Here is a 15,179-nt window from a genome sequence, read left to right as displayed (position 1 = left end):
TGAACCAAGTTAATTTAATCCCTACATAACTAAGGTGATTTTTGTAAATAAACATGTATAATTTTCAACAAAGACTAATTCTTCATATGTTGTCTACCACAAAATATTATTAGTGCCTTCAAATGATTTAAATGGAACAATGAGAATGGGGGGAGGAGCCCAAGAGACACATTATTTTATGCAGCAAAATACAGCCAAGTAAAATTTCAGTATATAATTACCGGGTATGTTGCTGTTATGACAATGATTCATTCCCCAATTTAAACACTCCATCTTTGACAATTTAACTGCTAATGAAGCAAAGATCTGTTAAAAAGAGTACCTTACTATGCAAAAATAATAAGGGCTTGCTACATTTTTAAATATGGCCCACAGTTTACTTCTACAATCCCACCTATAGTCTTACAATTTCTCAAATAACTTTTATAATGATAAGAAAAAACTTTAAGCTCTGTAAATATTTTAAGAATGTCTCTTGTTTATTCTTTTTGGTGGGTACAAAAACCACGATTTTGTACACAGAGCAAGATTATAAATAATATAGATAATATGAGTGACCTGTAGTCTCTTCTGAGTCTACATTGTGGACTGATGATCTTACGTTAATGTTGTCTTCATTTTGTTTTTGTTCCTGGTAGTGAGACAAATGTAATCTGTGGACACTGATTCATGTGACAGAGTGAAGGTTACAGCAAACAAGAAGATGACCAACAACTTTTATTTTAAAAAAGTCTCTAAAGTTTCTTACAGTGATGGCATTTATTTCAATTATTGCAATGTATTGTTCCCTAAGATGGTTAGAAAAAAGAATTGTATTGTCCTCTACGGAATTTACATCAGTTAAAAAGCAAGCATGTTTCAGTATTTGTTTTCTCCAAAGCAAGTGTAAATACTTCCTTTAAATTTTTTCACAGGATTTACATGTTTGTTTATTATTTTCTTATCAGAGTTTAGTGATTTTGTTTTCTTGGCTGGATAGTCTTCCATTGAATATATGGGTGTTCTGGAGACACAGGTTAGCATATTCATTGACTTCTGTAACTATTTTATCCCTTGAAGTGAAGACTGAGGCCTTTCTGAGCAAGAACTTCACAGTTTAATGTGCTAACTCGCATGTCTGATTAGTTTTTAAGTTCACTCAAGTGAAATCTGTTGCTGTTGATACACCCATCCCAGCTCCCCCTACCCACTCGCCGAAAAATATTCTAAATTTTGAGTTTTCCTGATATAAAATCTGAGTTTGGGTTTCCGAGCTGAGCTCATGCACATGTTGCTGCTGCTGATGTTCAGCGCCTTAGGATGTACTTCCCGCTCTCAGCCAAAGGATTTTTTTGCGAAGACCTGCACTTAGCGTGTCCCTCAGGGCTGCGTTTCCATCAGTCACCAACACAGTTTAATTAAGGCACTCAATTATTTTTTTGGTTTTTATGGTAGATCTGATGCAATGACAGCCAATCCTGAACTTTGTCTAATTGCAGTTCCAGTGTGTACAGCCTTTGGGCAGTCGGGTGTCAAGACGCGGCCATTTTCACCTACACTCCCAGTGATGGATAATCTGGCTTTGTTTCTTATGGCTTCAGAAAAGGTCAGCTGGGTTGCATGGAAAGGAAACAGAAAGAATGTGGAGTGTTACAATATTTCTGTCTTTTCAACAAAATATGACACAACAAACACCAAAATATCAATAATTAGACATCTGCATTTTTTCCATATTCTTCTGGTCATATGAAAACTGCTTATCACAGGAAAGAAAAGCTCAACTACCTGGAAGAATAAATCACTCTAGAGTTTGTGGTCCTATCTGTTTAAGAACTAATTCTAAAATCATAAAACAAGATTTTGTTTGGCAAATCTGGGCAGGACACATCTTTTAACTTGCTGCACTCTACACCCTGGTATTTCTAGTCCAACTTAAAAGCTTCTTTAGGTTTGACAACATTCTTTATTTGGATCGTTTTGTTATAAAATGTCTTAACAGTTAAATGATTATACTCTTAAAATTGTGATGAATTGTCTAACCAAACTATATATATGTATATATATATAGACTATTTACGACAGATCTTCCTGTTTTCAGAACACAGATCTATCCACAGATACGTTCGTTCATTCACAGCAGCTATAGATATGACCCAGAATAGGACAATTAGTGACATAAAGTTCATCCTATGCCTACTATGGAAGTTAAATCTCATATTTTAAGAAGCTTTAAGTGCTTAAAGGGAAGTGCACTGAAAGGGGGCATGTTTCAATGCCTCATTGAACAGTCATCACTGGGGAAGTTCCCGGATTGATGTTATGGGGTCAGGTCTCTGAAATCCTCATTATATTCTTGTTCTGTCATATTAGGTAGCAGGTAATAATACTACACTGAGGAGAAACAGGCAGTGTTATTATGAAAATCTACTTGCTGTTCATTCATTGCCTTTAAATTCTTTCTAGTAGCTGAAATTTAATGTTAACTCAAGAAGAAATAAGGTAAAGGAGATATTCCGTAAGTTTGCTGTGGCTTATCATAACTTTCTCATAACTCATATTGTGTCTTAATTCCCTGTTGTGAATTTAAGTTTACCTAATTCTTTAGGATATTCCATCCCTGTATTTATTCTGCCCTGTAACTTAAATATTAGAATAATGATGTATTAAATATGAAATAAAAATTGGATTAGAAACTGTTATAATGAGAAGGTTTTGAGATCAGTTACCCTGATAACTTCAGAAAGTTGAAGTCAAATTTCTACTGATGTATGTATGATAAACACTGAGGTCATTATTATAGTTTACCTTTAGTAAACAGTCTCAAAAATTAAATTTTACTTATCTTTATAATCAGGAGTCAGGAGACAATCTCTATAGAAATTACTCATCACTAAATTAAAACAAACCAAGACGACAGTCTGAATTTGTTTCTTCAGATTCCCTTTCAACATTTAATATTAAGTAAAATAATTATTTTAAAAATCTATTAGTTTAGTTTTATTTTTTGAAGAGGAAATATTAAAATATAATTAATAAGAGCATTGTGATTTTTTCAGAAAGCTTTTGCTATAAAATCTATTTTTTCCCTTTATTTTCTTGATTGCCTTTATGAGGAAAAGAAAATATCAAAACAGGAAGTATTCCATGTACTCTCAAGTAATCTCTCCTTCTCTATAGATTAATGCAACTGAGTGTTAATAAGTCTTTGACAACTGCTTATTCTCTCCTTAAATCTTAGTATTCTTAGTTCTCTGCATTCTTATTTCCTATACTTATTTCTCCTGCTTCTTACATAAAATGTTGTTTCTATTCATCTTTGTGTGACTCTGTTGAGACTACTCAAACTGGAAAACTTTCTTATAAATTTACCATATAATCTGGTTCTGGTTCTGGTTGGATGTTATGGCCAATGGCTGTGACCTTAATTAGGTGTTCCCTTAAGGGATGATCATTTTTAAAGTAGACATTCAGGTTTTGTTTTTGAAATTCTGATACAATATTATCTAAATTATCAGTCATTTTCATAATTATGGTCAATAGAATTTTTGAAATTCTATTTAATATGGGAGTACAATGGAAAATGCTTGCTCTCAAGTCTTCTGTACAGAATCAGATCATTTCATTTGCTCTGAATGCCATTAAGTTTTTTAAAAAGTCATATGGATATGAATGCTTTATTTATTTATTTATTTATTTATTTATTTATTTATTTATTTATTTATTTATGCGGTACGTGGGCCTCTCCCATTGCGGAGCACAGGCTCCGGACACGCAGGCTCAGCGGCCATGGCTCACGGGCCCAGCCGCTCCGCGGCATGTGGGATCTTCCCGGACTGGGGCACGAACCCGTGTCCCCTGCATCGGCAGGAGGACTCTCAACCACTGAGCCACCAGGGAAGCCCGAATGCTTTATTTTTATTTGAAATTTATTGTCTTAAAAGTTCAGCTCTAAAGGCAATTCATGTGATGAACTACAGTACTAGGTTCTGACTCCAAAAACATTTATTACATGTGAATTTTATGTACATAACCTGGGAATTCATATCTCTTTCTAGCAATTTCCCAGAACTGTGTATTGAACTAGCATCCATGAGTATTTCTAGAATTTTTCTAGAATGCATTTTCTACGCTAAAGAAAACTTTTAAACGATATCTTATGAAATTCATCACAGAATGACGTCCAAATAATTGGCTCTGAAAACTTCTCAGATATTGTTTTTCGCTGTTTGGGAAATATCTCTCCACAATTCTGTAAATATTAAGTTGAAAGCATTACTATAATGACTAAGAAACCTTGACATCATCATAATTTGTTGTTCTGCTATTAGAAGACATACTCTAAACATTCTGATATGAGTGAATTGAGGATTTTGTTCTCAATTCTTTTTCACAAAATTTGGAAAGAACCACTTTGGGCTTATCTATGTACAGTTGTACTCAGTCACTGATTTCTAGATTATGGATAAAAGCAATTAGATCTTGGTTAAAAAGGGATGGCTTTTGCTCTTTGCTTTAAGATACTAACAAGTATTTCAATAGCTATTTTTTTTTTTGGCCATGCCACCAGGCTTGTGACCAGGGACTGAACCTAGGCCACAGCTGTGAAAGCCGGGAATCCTAACCACTAGGCCACCAGGAAACTCCCTCAATAGCTTTTTTAAAATAAATAAATATCAAAATCAAGCATGTTTACCTAGCATAACCTCAGGTATACATCTTATTCTTATAAAAATTATATTGGGTTTGACTCTAGGGTACATCAAGCACTAAGTGTCTCTTGAGAGTTCAAAGTTTCATTTATCATTGTAATAGAATGGACATTATATATAATTTCAGAAAATGGGTTTTAGAGACCTGACTTTAAGAAAAGCAACAACACACGCTTCCAGATCTTATTTTAAAGCCATTTTCTATTATCAGAGGGAAAAAGTACTAGACATTTAGAGTCTTAAAAAAATGACCTCCATCCTATATTTCATTGAATGCTTATAAGTTTTTGTTGTCACATGATGAGAGGATATAAGTGGTACTGATCTGGCTTACTTAAAAGCAATTGAAATGAAAACAAAAGTCAATAAATACTCACTGCAATTTTTATTTTTACTGTGTTTCTCCTAATGAACATATATTGCTAACATCTTTGATGGAGAAATTGCCTAACATGCCTGTTTACCTTAGTGATGCTGTGAAAATAAAAGTTGAATTTCATCTAATAAATGTGAATTATAGTCAATATTCTGATGATCACTCCTGCCTAAAGATCTGACTCAAGGACTACTGCCAGATGAACAAACACCAGGGTTTCACTCTTTAAAAATATAGAAAGATGGCTAAAGTATATAAAACAAATTAGAATAGGAGCTAAAATGCATTGAGTGCTTACTATGTGCCTTGGAGATTTTACATATATTTTCTCAGAAAACAACACCACCTTATTAAAAATAGGCAACTGTCTAGGCTTTGATAATTTGAAACAGGTTTTATGCTTATTTTGTTAACATTTACCTTAAAACTAGTTTGTTCCAGAGAAGATTAGCCTGTTCTGTGTACAAGGAAACCCAGATCTAATTTCAAATTTCTCCCAATTTTCAGGTAGAATATACTGTTTAAAACATTTTACAGAGCAATTCTGGAAGTTTGTTTTTGTCTTTTGAACACTTTCAATGCAGATATCTATTGGCAACATAAAGTTTCGAACAGTACATCTGCAGCCAGAGAAAACTGAACAGTGCACTGAAGTTTTCAAAAATGTAAAGCTCTAAATTAGAAGCAAGCAATACCACCACAGACAGGTCACAACACTGCATTTACAGAATGCATCACCCACTCACTGTAGTAGGCCCTAAGTCCTACCCCTAAATTTTAATACTTTCGGTTCCATATACGTTGTAACCTTCTCTATAGGTTGCTAAATTCTGGGTATTCTGCGAGGAAGTTGGGTTAAAAGTCTGTGCACTCTTTGCCACCTTCATTCTCTTCGCTTCGGCCCTGGACTTGTAACAGAACTCTATCAAAGCCACCAGCATTGCCAAGCCCAAGCCGCCAACCAGAATGTAGAAGACGCCTGCTACGTTGCTCAGGCTCAAGGCACTCGTCTTGTCCTGGGGGGGATAAAGACACTTGAGTTAACTGTGCAAAGTCACATCCAGAAGATGAAAGAATGCATGAAATCCAAACAGCTAATTAAAGTAAATGCTTAATTTAACCTGAAATTATTTAACATGTATAAGTCACTGGTGTAGCTTTATGGATCTAAACATAAAGCTTATAGGTCTTGGCAGAAGTGAAGTTATGATGATTACCAATAAATTGTGTGTAATTACATTCAGTAAAATCTATAACATTTATCATTGCTAAATATACAATGAAAATCACTATACTTAGCCATATACAAGCATAGGCAGAAGTGGGCTTATTATTGTTAAGTTTGAAAATGACATTTTAAAAACCCAATTACATGCGAAGGAAACCACTTTTGGCTTTCCCTCCATTAAAACATTTTTAATGTTTGATATTTCTTTTGAATAAATTTAACTTCATACTTCCTACTTAAAGAACTAAGGGACTTTAAGCTAGCAGTTTCACATTTTGTTCATCATGACTTTACCAAATATATGCAAATAGTGTGCTAGGGTACATGTTATTTGTTCTTTTAGTCACATCTGTTTAAGAAATCTCCTGGAAAGTGTCACTTTAACATATTATATACTATTTAGGAATAACTATATATGTAACACATTGGAAACTTTTTAAAAAGATACTTTAAAAGTATACAAATTTTTCCATGGTCAGTTGAGAACTAAATTATTTATGGACAGATTTATAACTATTTTTATTGACTTTAAAATATGATTCCATTTCACTTAAAAATGCTTGATCAGTTAATATTTTAGACATATTATTCTCCAGAAATTTAGAATACATATTATTTCATAATAAATTCAGAAATAGTCAAGCATATTATTGGAAGATATTAAAATTGTAACAAGAATTCATAATGTTTCATAAATTGTGAATATATATTATATAACATTATTTGAATAAGTATTTTGGGTAGACTACATGAAGGATGCCCCATGGTCAGCAGTGTGTTTTGTGCAAGCTTAAATAGTTTTATTAGGAGAAGGTTTAATTTAAAAAAGTACTATGTACATTGTCCTCTTAGCCATAACATCAACTGACTGGACCAAAAATTTAGGGTAACTTCATTTTAAAAATAATCACTCATTAAGTACTTTTGCTTCTCTAACTTTACATAAGGGCTTGAAATAGCTATTTCATTATTTGGCCAAGGTTTTCTCATTCCACTCTGGTTCAAAGGCAGACAAAAGTGATTAAAACACAGGGAGAAGCCTGAATAGAGATCAGTTAACATTACTTTGTCTCTTTCTTAAATTAACTGAGGTTCTCTTATATATGTAAGTCACATATTTAATGTCGTAGAATAACCAATAATTTCTTTCTTTCTAAAAGAAGTTACAGGAAAAAATAAATGAAGATTTCAAGAATCCTCAACAATGACTTTCAGGCATATGTTCTATTAATTTGTGCAGGTATTTAGATTCACTAATAAATTGTTACATTTTTTTCTTTAAATGAAAATATAACTGTTTGTAACACTATTTTCATTTGTACTCAACATGATCAGGCCTATAGATTCCTGCATTTTTTTTAAAAAAATTCATGAATGAGATCTTAGAAGCTGAAGATATTATTCATAAACATTGATTTATTAAAATAATTTCGATAGAACAGAATTGAAAAGTTTACTCTGTTTATCAGAACAAAAATATAATAGGTCATCTTCAAACTAAAGTGGAATGCTTGGCAAAATAGTGACAAAAGACTGAACTTCTGAATAAAATATATTTAATGTTTAAAATATTCTTTCTGTAGATGACTGCTGATCAATTCCCCATTTCCTGTTCTGAGAATACATCAGTTCTTGAAATAATACATTTCATGGTCTTTGCCTCCAAAACAAACAAAAACCAAATCTGGAAGCACTATTTTTATTAGTGGTACGTATATTTGAGAATAATATAGGAATTTTATTATTTTATATATTTTTACAGTTAATTTAAGTTTATTTAAAAGCCTTAATATTGAGGAGCAGTTTGCGATTTTCTGAGAAGCTACTCCCTTTGGCTTAAATCTATGACATTAGCTTCTAGTTTAGGCAGTGTATAGAGAAACATTTAGTTTTTACTGTTTCCATATACTCTTGAAAATTGCTCCCATTTACTGCTTTGTGAACACAAGAGGAGGCCCCGAACTGCAGCGACTGACCTTGCTTCCAGAGTCCTTGGGTCCACATTCACCTTTATCGTACCACCATTTGTTTTTCAGCTTGTCTAAGACGCCTGCCTCACTGAGTTTCAAAACGGCAAGGTTTACAGGAGTTCTTCACGTGGAAAATAACATAAATAACATTATATATGTTATTTTATGTTATTCAAGTAAAACTACATTAGAATCGCATGGCAAAGTGACAGAGCAGAGGCCACAGTAGGTGTTATGTCTTGTACTGAAGGCCCAGGTTTCAAATCAGACATAAAACTGGGGCCTGCTCCATCGCTTTAGGTAACAGGCACATACTGCTCGGGACGATTTTTAAATAAAATGTATGCAATTACTGTGAATCCAAAACTATTAGCCTGGGTTGGGTTTCTTGAGCATTTTCAGTTTTCCCACCATAAACGTGGAGTCATTCAAAATCCAGAAGCTCCTTTTTTTCTCTTTCAAAATTAATGGAAGTGGCTATAGGTTGACAGGCTTAAAATAGAAGCTAGATAGGACTGGTTTCATTACTTGCCGGCATTATGATTCAGCTGGTGGAATTTTACTCTATGCCTTAAATGTATGGCTACAGTATCCATCACTAAATTGACTCCTTTGCCACTCTCATCCAAGACCTAATTGAAAGAGGAGGGTGAGTCAGGTGTTACTGACAAAGGGCCACCTCATGCAGAGGAAAGTCCTTATAAGACAAATATGTAAATCATTAGTTTAAAGTATAAGCCCATGTTGATATTTTCCTTCTGTATTGCAGTACTTAACTTAAATAATATCACCAGAAATAATTTTCGTCTATCTTGAGTCTACCATATGAATATACTCTTAGTATAAAGTGCAGTAACTATAATATATTCTATAAATTCTTAGAACAAATACATGATAGGTTAGGGGTAACCAAGATTTTTATAAACAGACAAACTCCTCATACTATAAAATTCCATTTTTCTTTTCTACTGTCTTTGAGTCCTTCAATACTAAGTATTATACAAGGAGTCTCAGAGAGGAAATGTTCACTTGTAAGTCAGTGTCAGTGTTCTGAGGAATCTAAGAATTCTTCTGACTTTCATTCCCATGTTAACCTCTGTGTGTGTAGAATAAAGCCTAAGAAGATGGATGGGAAGCAGTAATGCCTAGGATCTTCTGTTGTTACTGTTTTTGTGGTTGTATGGTTTTTGTTTCTTTTTGCTTTTACATTCGGAGAGAGACTCCTTGCATTCCTCTTGACATTTTTAAGGCTGCCACAATCATTTTGTCTGGCTGTATCTCCTAATGCCTCACTTCTTCTAGGAAATGTTGAGTGCATTTGGAGAAACACAGCATACATTTATTTGGTTACCAAGGGATTAATTCTATAAACCTATCTACACAACTAGGTAATGCATTAATAATTATGGTGATGATGATTTCTAACATTTACTGAGCACTTACTATGTACCAGGGACTATTAAAAGTATTTTACATGTTTAGTTACTATTATCACCTGTATTTTACAAATGAGGAAACCAAAGCACAGAGAGGTTAACCCATCTAGTCAGCTAGGAAGTACCTGAATCAGGGTTTGTAATGGTCTGTGTAATTAAAAATATTAACAACAGAAGACTTAGGAAATAGGGGTTTCTGGTTAATTGAGTTTTCTGATTAACAGTTAAACTAAAATCCATTTTTTTGGGTACTGTTGTTCTGAAAAAAGTTTCTAAAGTATAAGTTTTTGTTTATCTGGTTTCTGAATTCAATTTAATTTTTGCATCAATGTCAAAAGATCTTACAAGGTTCATTGTTCAATTTAAGCATATGCACTTTCCTGCCACATTCATAAAATATTATATTGTTTTTTGGATTAAAGTCTAATGTCAGCATGATTTAACGCTTTGTACTAAAAAACTGAGTTTGGGTGTGGGGTGAGGATTGTGGTTAATTGGGGTCCTTGGTTAGCCCCAGTTAATCTAGATTTTACTGTCCCCACCCCCACATTACATCCCCCACTTCCATTTATGAAGTGATTGTTACAAAACCATACCTGAGGGTTGGTTGGTGAACTTCTTGAGAATAGAAGCCACATCTCATTCATCTTTGTAAAATATTTACAAGGATATCTGACTCAGGGTAGGGGCTCTGTAAAATTATTACATTTAAATTATTCTGAATCCAGAACAAACATTTTTGTTTAACTGATACTAAGGGTTTTTACGTCCCCAGGCTAGCTCACCAAAGCCTTTTTAACGCACGTGTAAAGTACCTTATATTAGTGTATATTGTACTTCTTGCATGGGTTTTGTGGGGAGGAGGAGGACTTAATGCTGAAGAGAGAAGGAAAATGAAAGCAGTTTCCTTAAAGTTTCTTATAGACGGGACAGCTATTTTGAATCCAAAAATATGGATTACATCAGCGGTCCCCAACCTTTTTGGCACCAGGGACCAGTTTTGTGGAAGACAATTTTTCCAAGGGGTCGGGGGAGGGATGGTTCAGGTGGTAATGCAGGCAATGGGGAGTGGCAGATGCAGCTTGTCACTCGCCCACTGCTCACCTCCTGCTGTGTGGCCTGGTCCCTAAGAGGTTGCAGACAGGGTTGGGGACACCTGGATTAAATGAAGACTGCCTTTGACTTATCTCTCTTCCTTCTTAAGGACCATTTCTCCTACCTGTTTCATTTTCCCCTTGCCTCTTTGTCCCTTCTGCTATTCACTCCAGTAGTCTGGTTTCAGAGGATAAGATTAGATTGGAATTTTGAATAATAGATATTTATTAACAACCAAGCTTAATGGTCAACTGGTGGAATGTCAGGCACTGAGCAAGAAATTCATTACTAGGAGAATCCTTCTTCAAGGGTTAGCTTCCCTTACTGGTCTTTGTTTACAACATTTTTTCCTGCTTATGAATGCATATTTTCCATAATAATCCCTTTATTATTGCATTGGTTTCCATGGCTGGGGAGAAAGCCATTTGGAAGTATAACATATTTTAAAGTCAGGAATGGGCTGTATTCTTCAAAATGCCAAATTAAAAACTGGGTATTGTGAGATTTACTATAATTCCTAAAGAACTCATTATTTGGTAACCACATTTACAAAATGACTTAAATATGAATATCCACATCCATGAGTATGCCTATTTTTATATATATAGGAGGAGAATAAAGTATAAAACAAACAGAAAAAATCAATAATTTTGTAGATATTATTAGCATTATGGGTCATTGATGATTACAAGTATTGCCAGTATTTCCAACTAGAACCTGTATTAAACAACTCACATAAAAATTGGCATAAAATTCTGTGTATTGTTTGTGCTCAGACTAAATCATATCAGATTAATCAAAGGGGATATGAGTTTTAGACTTTGCAGTGAAACTTTTAAATTGGTTCATTGCCAATTAGTAAATTTCTGTTATTCACAATAATGAGTATGAATTTCTTATGACCATAAAAAAGGCCACAGCACAATAACATTCAAAGGAGTAATTTTTCAAACAAATTTATCCCCTCCCAAATCATGCCTTTTCACTTTATTTCATTTAACGTACCAGACCTTTTTCCTTCTTTCTTCTGTGGAGCCTCTGGCCTAAGGCTGCCTTGGTCATGCTCTGGGAATGGCTATCAGTTGAGTGGGGATGCTAATTATTTTGTGAACTGGAAGCTGCCACTGTGACTCTAAATAATTCAGTTGTTGATTATATTAAATCAATCAATCAACAGGGGGTATTTCTTCTTTTACCCATAGTTACTGGTGCATAGCCCAGGTAAAACAGAACTTTAATAATGTGCTGCTGTATGGAAGGCTGGAGATGTATTTCCTTGTTATAATCCTGTAAATGACAAGTGGGTCAATTAGCCCCTCACTGGAACATATTCATGTGTGGTACAACTTTCCATGCTTTCCCCCTTTCACCAGATGAATCACCGTTAGGAAAGTTAATTTTTTCCTACTAAGATTCTGTATGTCAAAATCAGATCACACCAGATTATAGTATACTTGTACTGAGATCACTGAGTGTGCATTTCACACAATGTGCCTTGTAGATAAACTGGTAGTATTTAATTTTCTCTTCTGCTTTGGCTTTATACTTAGCAAAGGCTTAAGAGCCAGCCTCTTCCTCCAATTCAGCACTTTTCCTCCTTTTACCTCTTTCGATAAAGATCAGGCCAAATGGAAGGGGTAAGTTTAAAAAGAAAATCAGTCACCCAAAGGAGCTACAGAACAAAAATTTAAAAGCAGCAACTGTCTCCTGGTAATTTACTTTGTTAGGTCAGGCCATTTAAAATATCACCTTTTAAAATAAATGCAGGGTAAGGTATTATTATTATTACCTATTCTATTGGTGATAAATATTATATCAATATACAACCGACTAGAAATATTTTTCTAGTGTGAAAACAAAATTCCTGAGGGCAAATAGAACAAACTGTAATTATATATGTAATTAACATACATTTTATGTTAATTTTTATAACATTTTAGAAAATGACTCAAAATATGAAATAACATTTTAGAATATCACCTTATAGTTCACGTTTGGTGAAAGTAACAGGTGAAAGTACAGGAATAAACAGTTTGATTTTTGAAAACTACAAGGTTAGCTTCATATTTATTTCTTTGGACAACAAATATTTATTTGGTATCCATTATATGCCAATGTTGGATGTAAACAGATTAAAATTCAATTGAGTTGTCCAATCCCTTATTTAAATAAAGTAAAATGACTTTTGTTACATAGATTTTTCTATTATGTGTACATTTCTGCTTCTGCTTGCTTATTTTTCTCTGGAAAGAGTCTAAGAGTCTTTAATATACACTAAAACAGGGATTCATTATTCATTTTTTGTGGAAAATTTTATCTGTTAAGCAATGTTATACTTTGTTTATATTTGTGATAAAAATAAAAATTTGCAAACAAAGTTTTTCTAATTGAATAGAATATCTTCAGTTTTGTTTTCTCTGGTCCTATTAGAGTACATTTTCTTACATTTCTAATTTGCATAGAGCAGTAGATTATTAGTGTAAATGAGCAATTTTCTATTTATGTGTTTATATATGTATTTGCATATTCATATTCTTATGGAAATGATCAGAACATTCTAGGCAAGTTGGGGCTCCAAAATATAAAAGAGATAATACTTCTGAAGAAAACATACGGTTGCTGTCTTGAATGGAGGTGTCTTAAAGGGGAACAATCTCAGAAGAATCCCTGATGACTTTCTCTAGCTTTTCTCTGCTTTTTTTTTCTCCAGGGACTCAGATTATCCCTCAGGATAGGATATGGATGATCAGAATTGGGTCCACACAATTCTGTGTCTCCTCCTTTTTCATGCCTCCTTCTGTGGCCAGAATATTCATTGTGCAAAGTTTATTTTTTCTCCTCCTGCAACAGGGCTGTCTATAAGATGGAAATATACAAGTGAGCTGAATTTGAAAGGCTTTTCAGATCAGGATCGAGGGGGAAGTTACCAGCATTAGAAGAGATTGAGGTTCGCAGCCTCCTTGACAGATATACCCTTTTTAAACAGAGCATAATTCTCTGGGTTTGGTGGCCAGGCAAGTGAGAGAATTTGTAGCCCACACAAGAACCTGAAGATGAGCAGGACTACTTGTTTTGGGCAGTTCTCTAGAATTTAAAAGAAAGAGTGTATATTTAAAAATTTTCAATGTTCTTACATACCAGTTGAAGATATGTAAGGAAAGAAAATTCAGTCAGAATATTACCATCTCTGGATTGTTTTCTTTATGTCTATCCACAGTGAGGAAGAGTTCTGGAGCACTAGTTAATAACTTCTGCTTAGAAATAAAAGTAAAACATTATTTTATGAAGCTGGAAATAAGACAGGGATGCAGTAAAGATAAAGCTGAGTTGGTCATATTTTTGTAGCCAGATCTTTCTTTAGTTTGATCCATTACGGAAGGCAAAAACTGTCTAGTTCATATGATTACCTTTGATTTGTTATATAACTTGCTATTTAATGGAAGCCTGAGAGTTTTAAGTGGAGAAATGTCTTTCTGGTAGGTACCTGATTTAGTGGAGTCAGATTATTGTTATTACTTAAAAACATTTCATGGCAGCTCTGGTGAGGAAAACAAGACAGACTGAACTTCTCTGTTCTCTCTCCTCTTCGTTAATTGCTCTTTCAAAAGCCTGCTTTCCAAAACTGAGGTTCCTAGGACGATGTCTGATCCATAACTTCTTCAGAGCCAGAGATTTTCAGTGGCTATTTTAGTTAGGTTTGTTAGTGTGTCCCCAAATTGATATTGTTTGCAAATATTTTTGTTTTGACAGTAATTGCATACTTAAGTTTGCGAAGGGACTTGACTAGCAACTTCGGTGATATTAGTAGGTCTAAATTATGTCTCCCAGCAGATGCACCTATTACTTTACATACTGTTTACCCGCTTTTGGTGACATTGAGGCTAACCTTGGAGTCACCTCCCCCGCTGCCACATTCTCCTTTGTCGTACCACCATTTGTTTTTCAATTTGTCCAAGAGGCCTTGTTCATTCAGTTTTAAAACTGCGAGGTTAACAGCATTTCTTGAAACGATAAAACATATTTTGTAAGAAACTGCACAGCTGTTAAGATGTTAGAAGGAATGAGGATTTAAGCTCTTTTATAAGCTTCTCCCAGACGCTAAATAAACCTCTCATTTTGTCATCCTGCAGCCCCTTCCACCAGGCAGTTGTAATTTCCTTCAAAGTGTATTAAACCTGTAGCATTTGGTGTTGTTCACTTTCACAGTTCATATCTTGTCAAGTAACTGACATCAACATCAACCAATTACATGGATTTTTTTTTTTTGCAAAACAGTAATAAACTTGAATTTACTAGTAATTGAGAAAGATTTGTGTCTTGAATTCCTTTGCCTCTAAGAATGTCAACAACCCGTAAGAGACAAATGAAAATTCATTCCCAGAAGGA

The 15,179-nt window shown here is 34.1% G+C and overlaps 1 protein-coding gene across 2 annotated transcripts in view; it reads right to left on the bottom strand.

Moving 5' to 3' along the window:
- Nucleotides 1-1,425: 1,425 nt before the first annotated feature.
- Nucleotides 1,426-15,179, bottom strand: part of GRIA4 (glutamate ionotropic receptor AMPA type subunit 4) — a gene marked incomplete at its 3' end in the record, with an annotated part of 526,629 nt that continues 512,875 nt past the window's right edge. Inside the window, exons 14-16 of one of the 2 annotated variants that reach the window (XM_082627369.1) lie at nucleotides 14,680-14,794; nucleotides 5,946-6,080; nucleotides 1,426-1,590 (exon numbers count right to left, since the gene is read on the bottom strand). In XM_082627369.1, the coding sequence (XP_082483495.1) occupies nucleotides 1,426-1,590; nucleotides 5,946-6,080; nucleotides 14,680-14,794 (415 nt within the window). Of the gene's footprint in view, nucleotides 1,591-5,945; nucleotides 6,081-8,268; nucleotides 8,384-14,679; nucleotides 14,795-15,179 lie in introns of both variants that reach the window. The other variant, XM_082627368.1, reaches the window with a different exon arrangement.

This window comes from Mesoplodon mirus, assembly GCF_964341445.2.
Source record: "Mesoplodon mirus genome assembly, chromosome: 7".
Taxonomy (NCBI): domain Eukaryota; kingdom Metazoa; phylum Chordata; class Mammalia; order Artiodactyla; family Ziphiidae; genus Mesoplodon; species Mesoplodon mirus.
The sequence above is the reverse complement of the archived record's forward strand: the minus strand, read 5'-3'. Positions and strand labels throughout refer to the sequence as shown.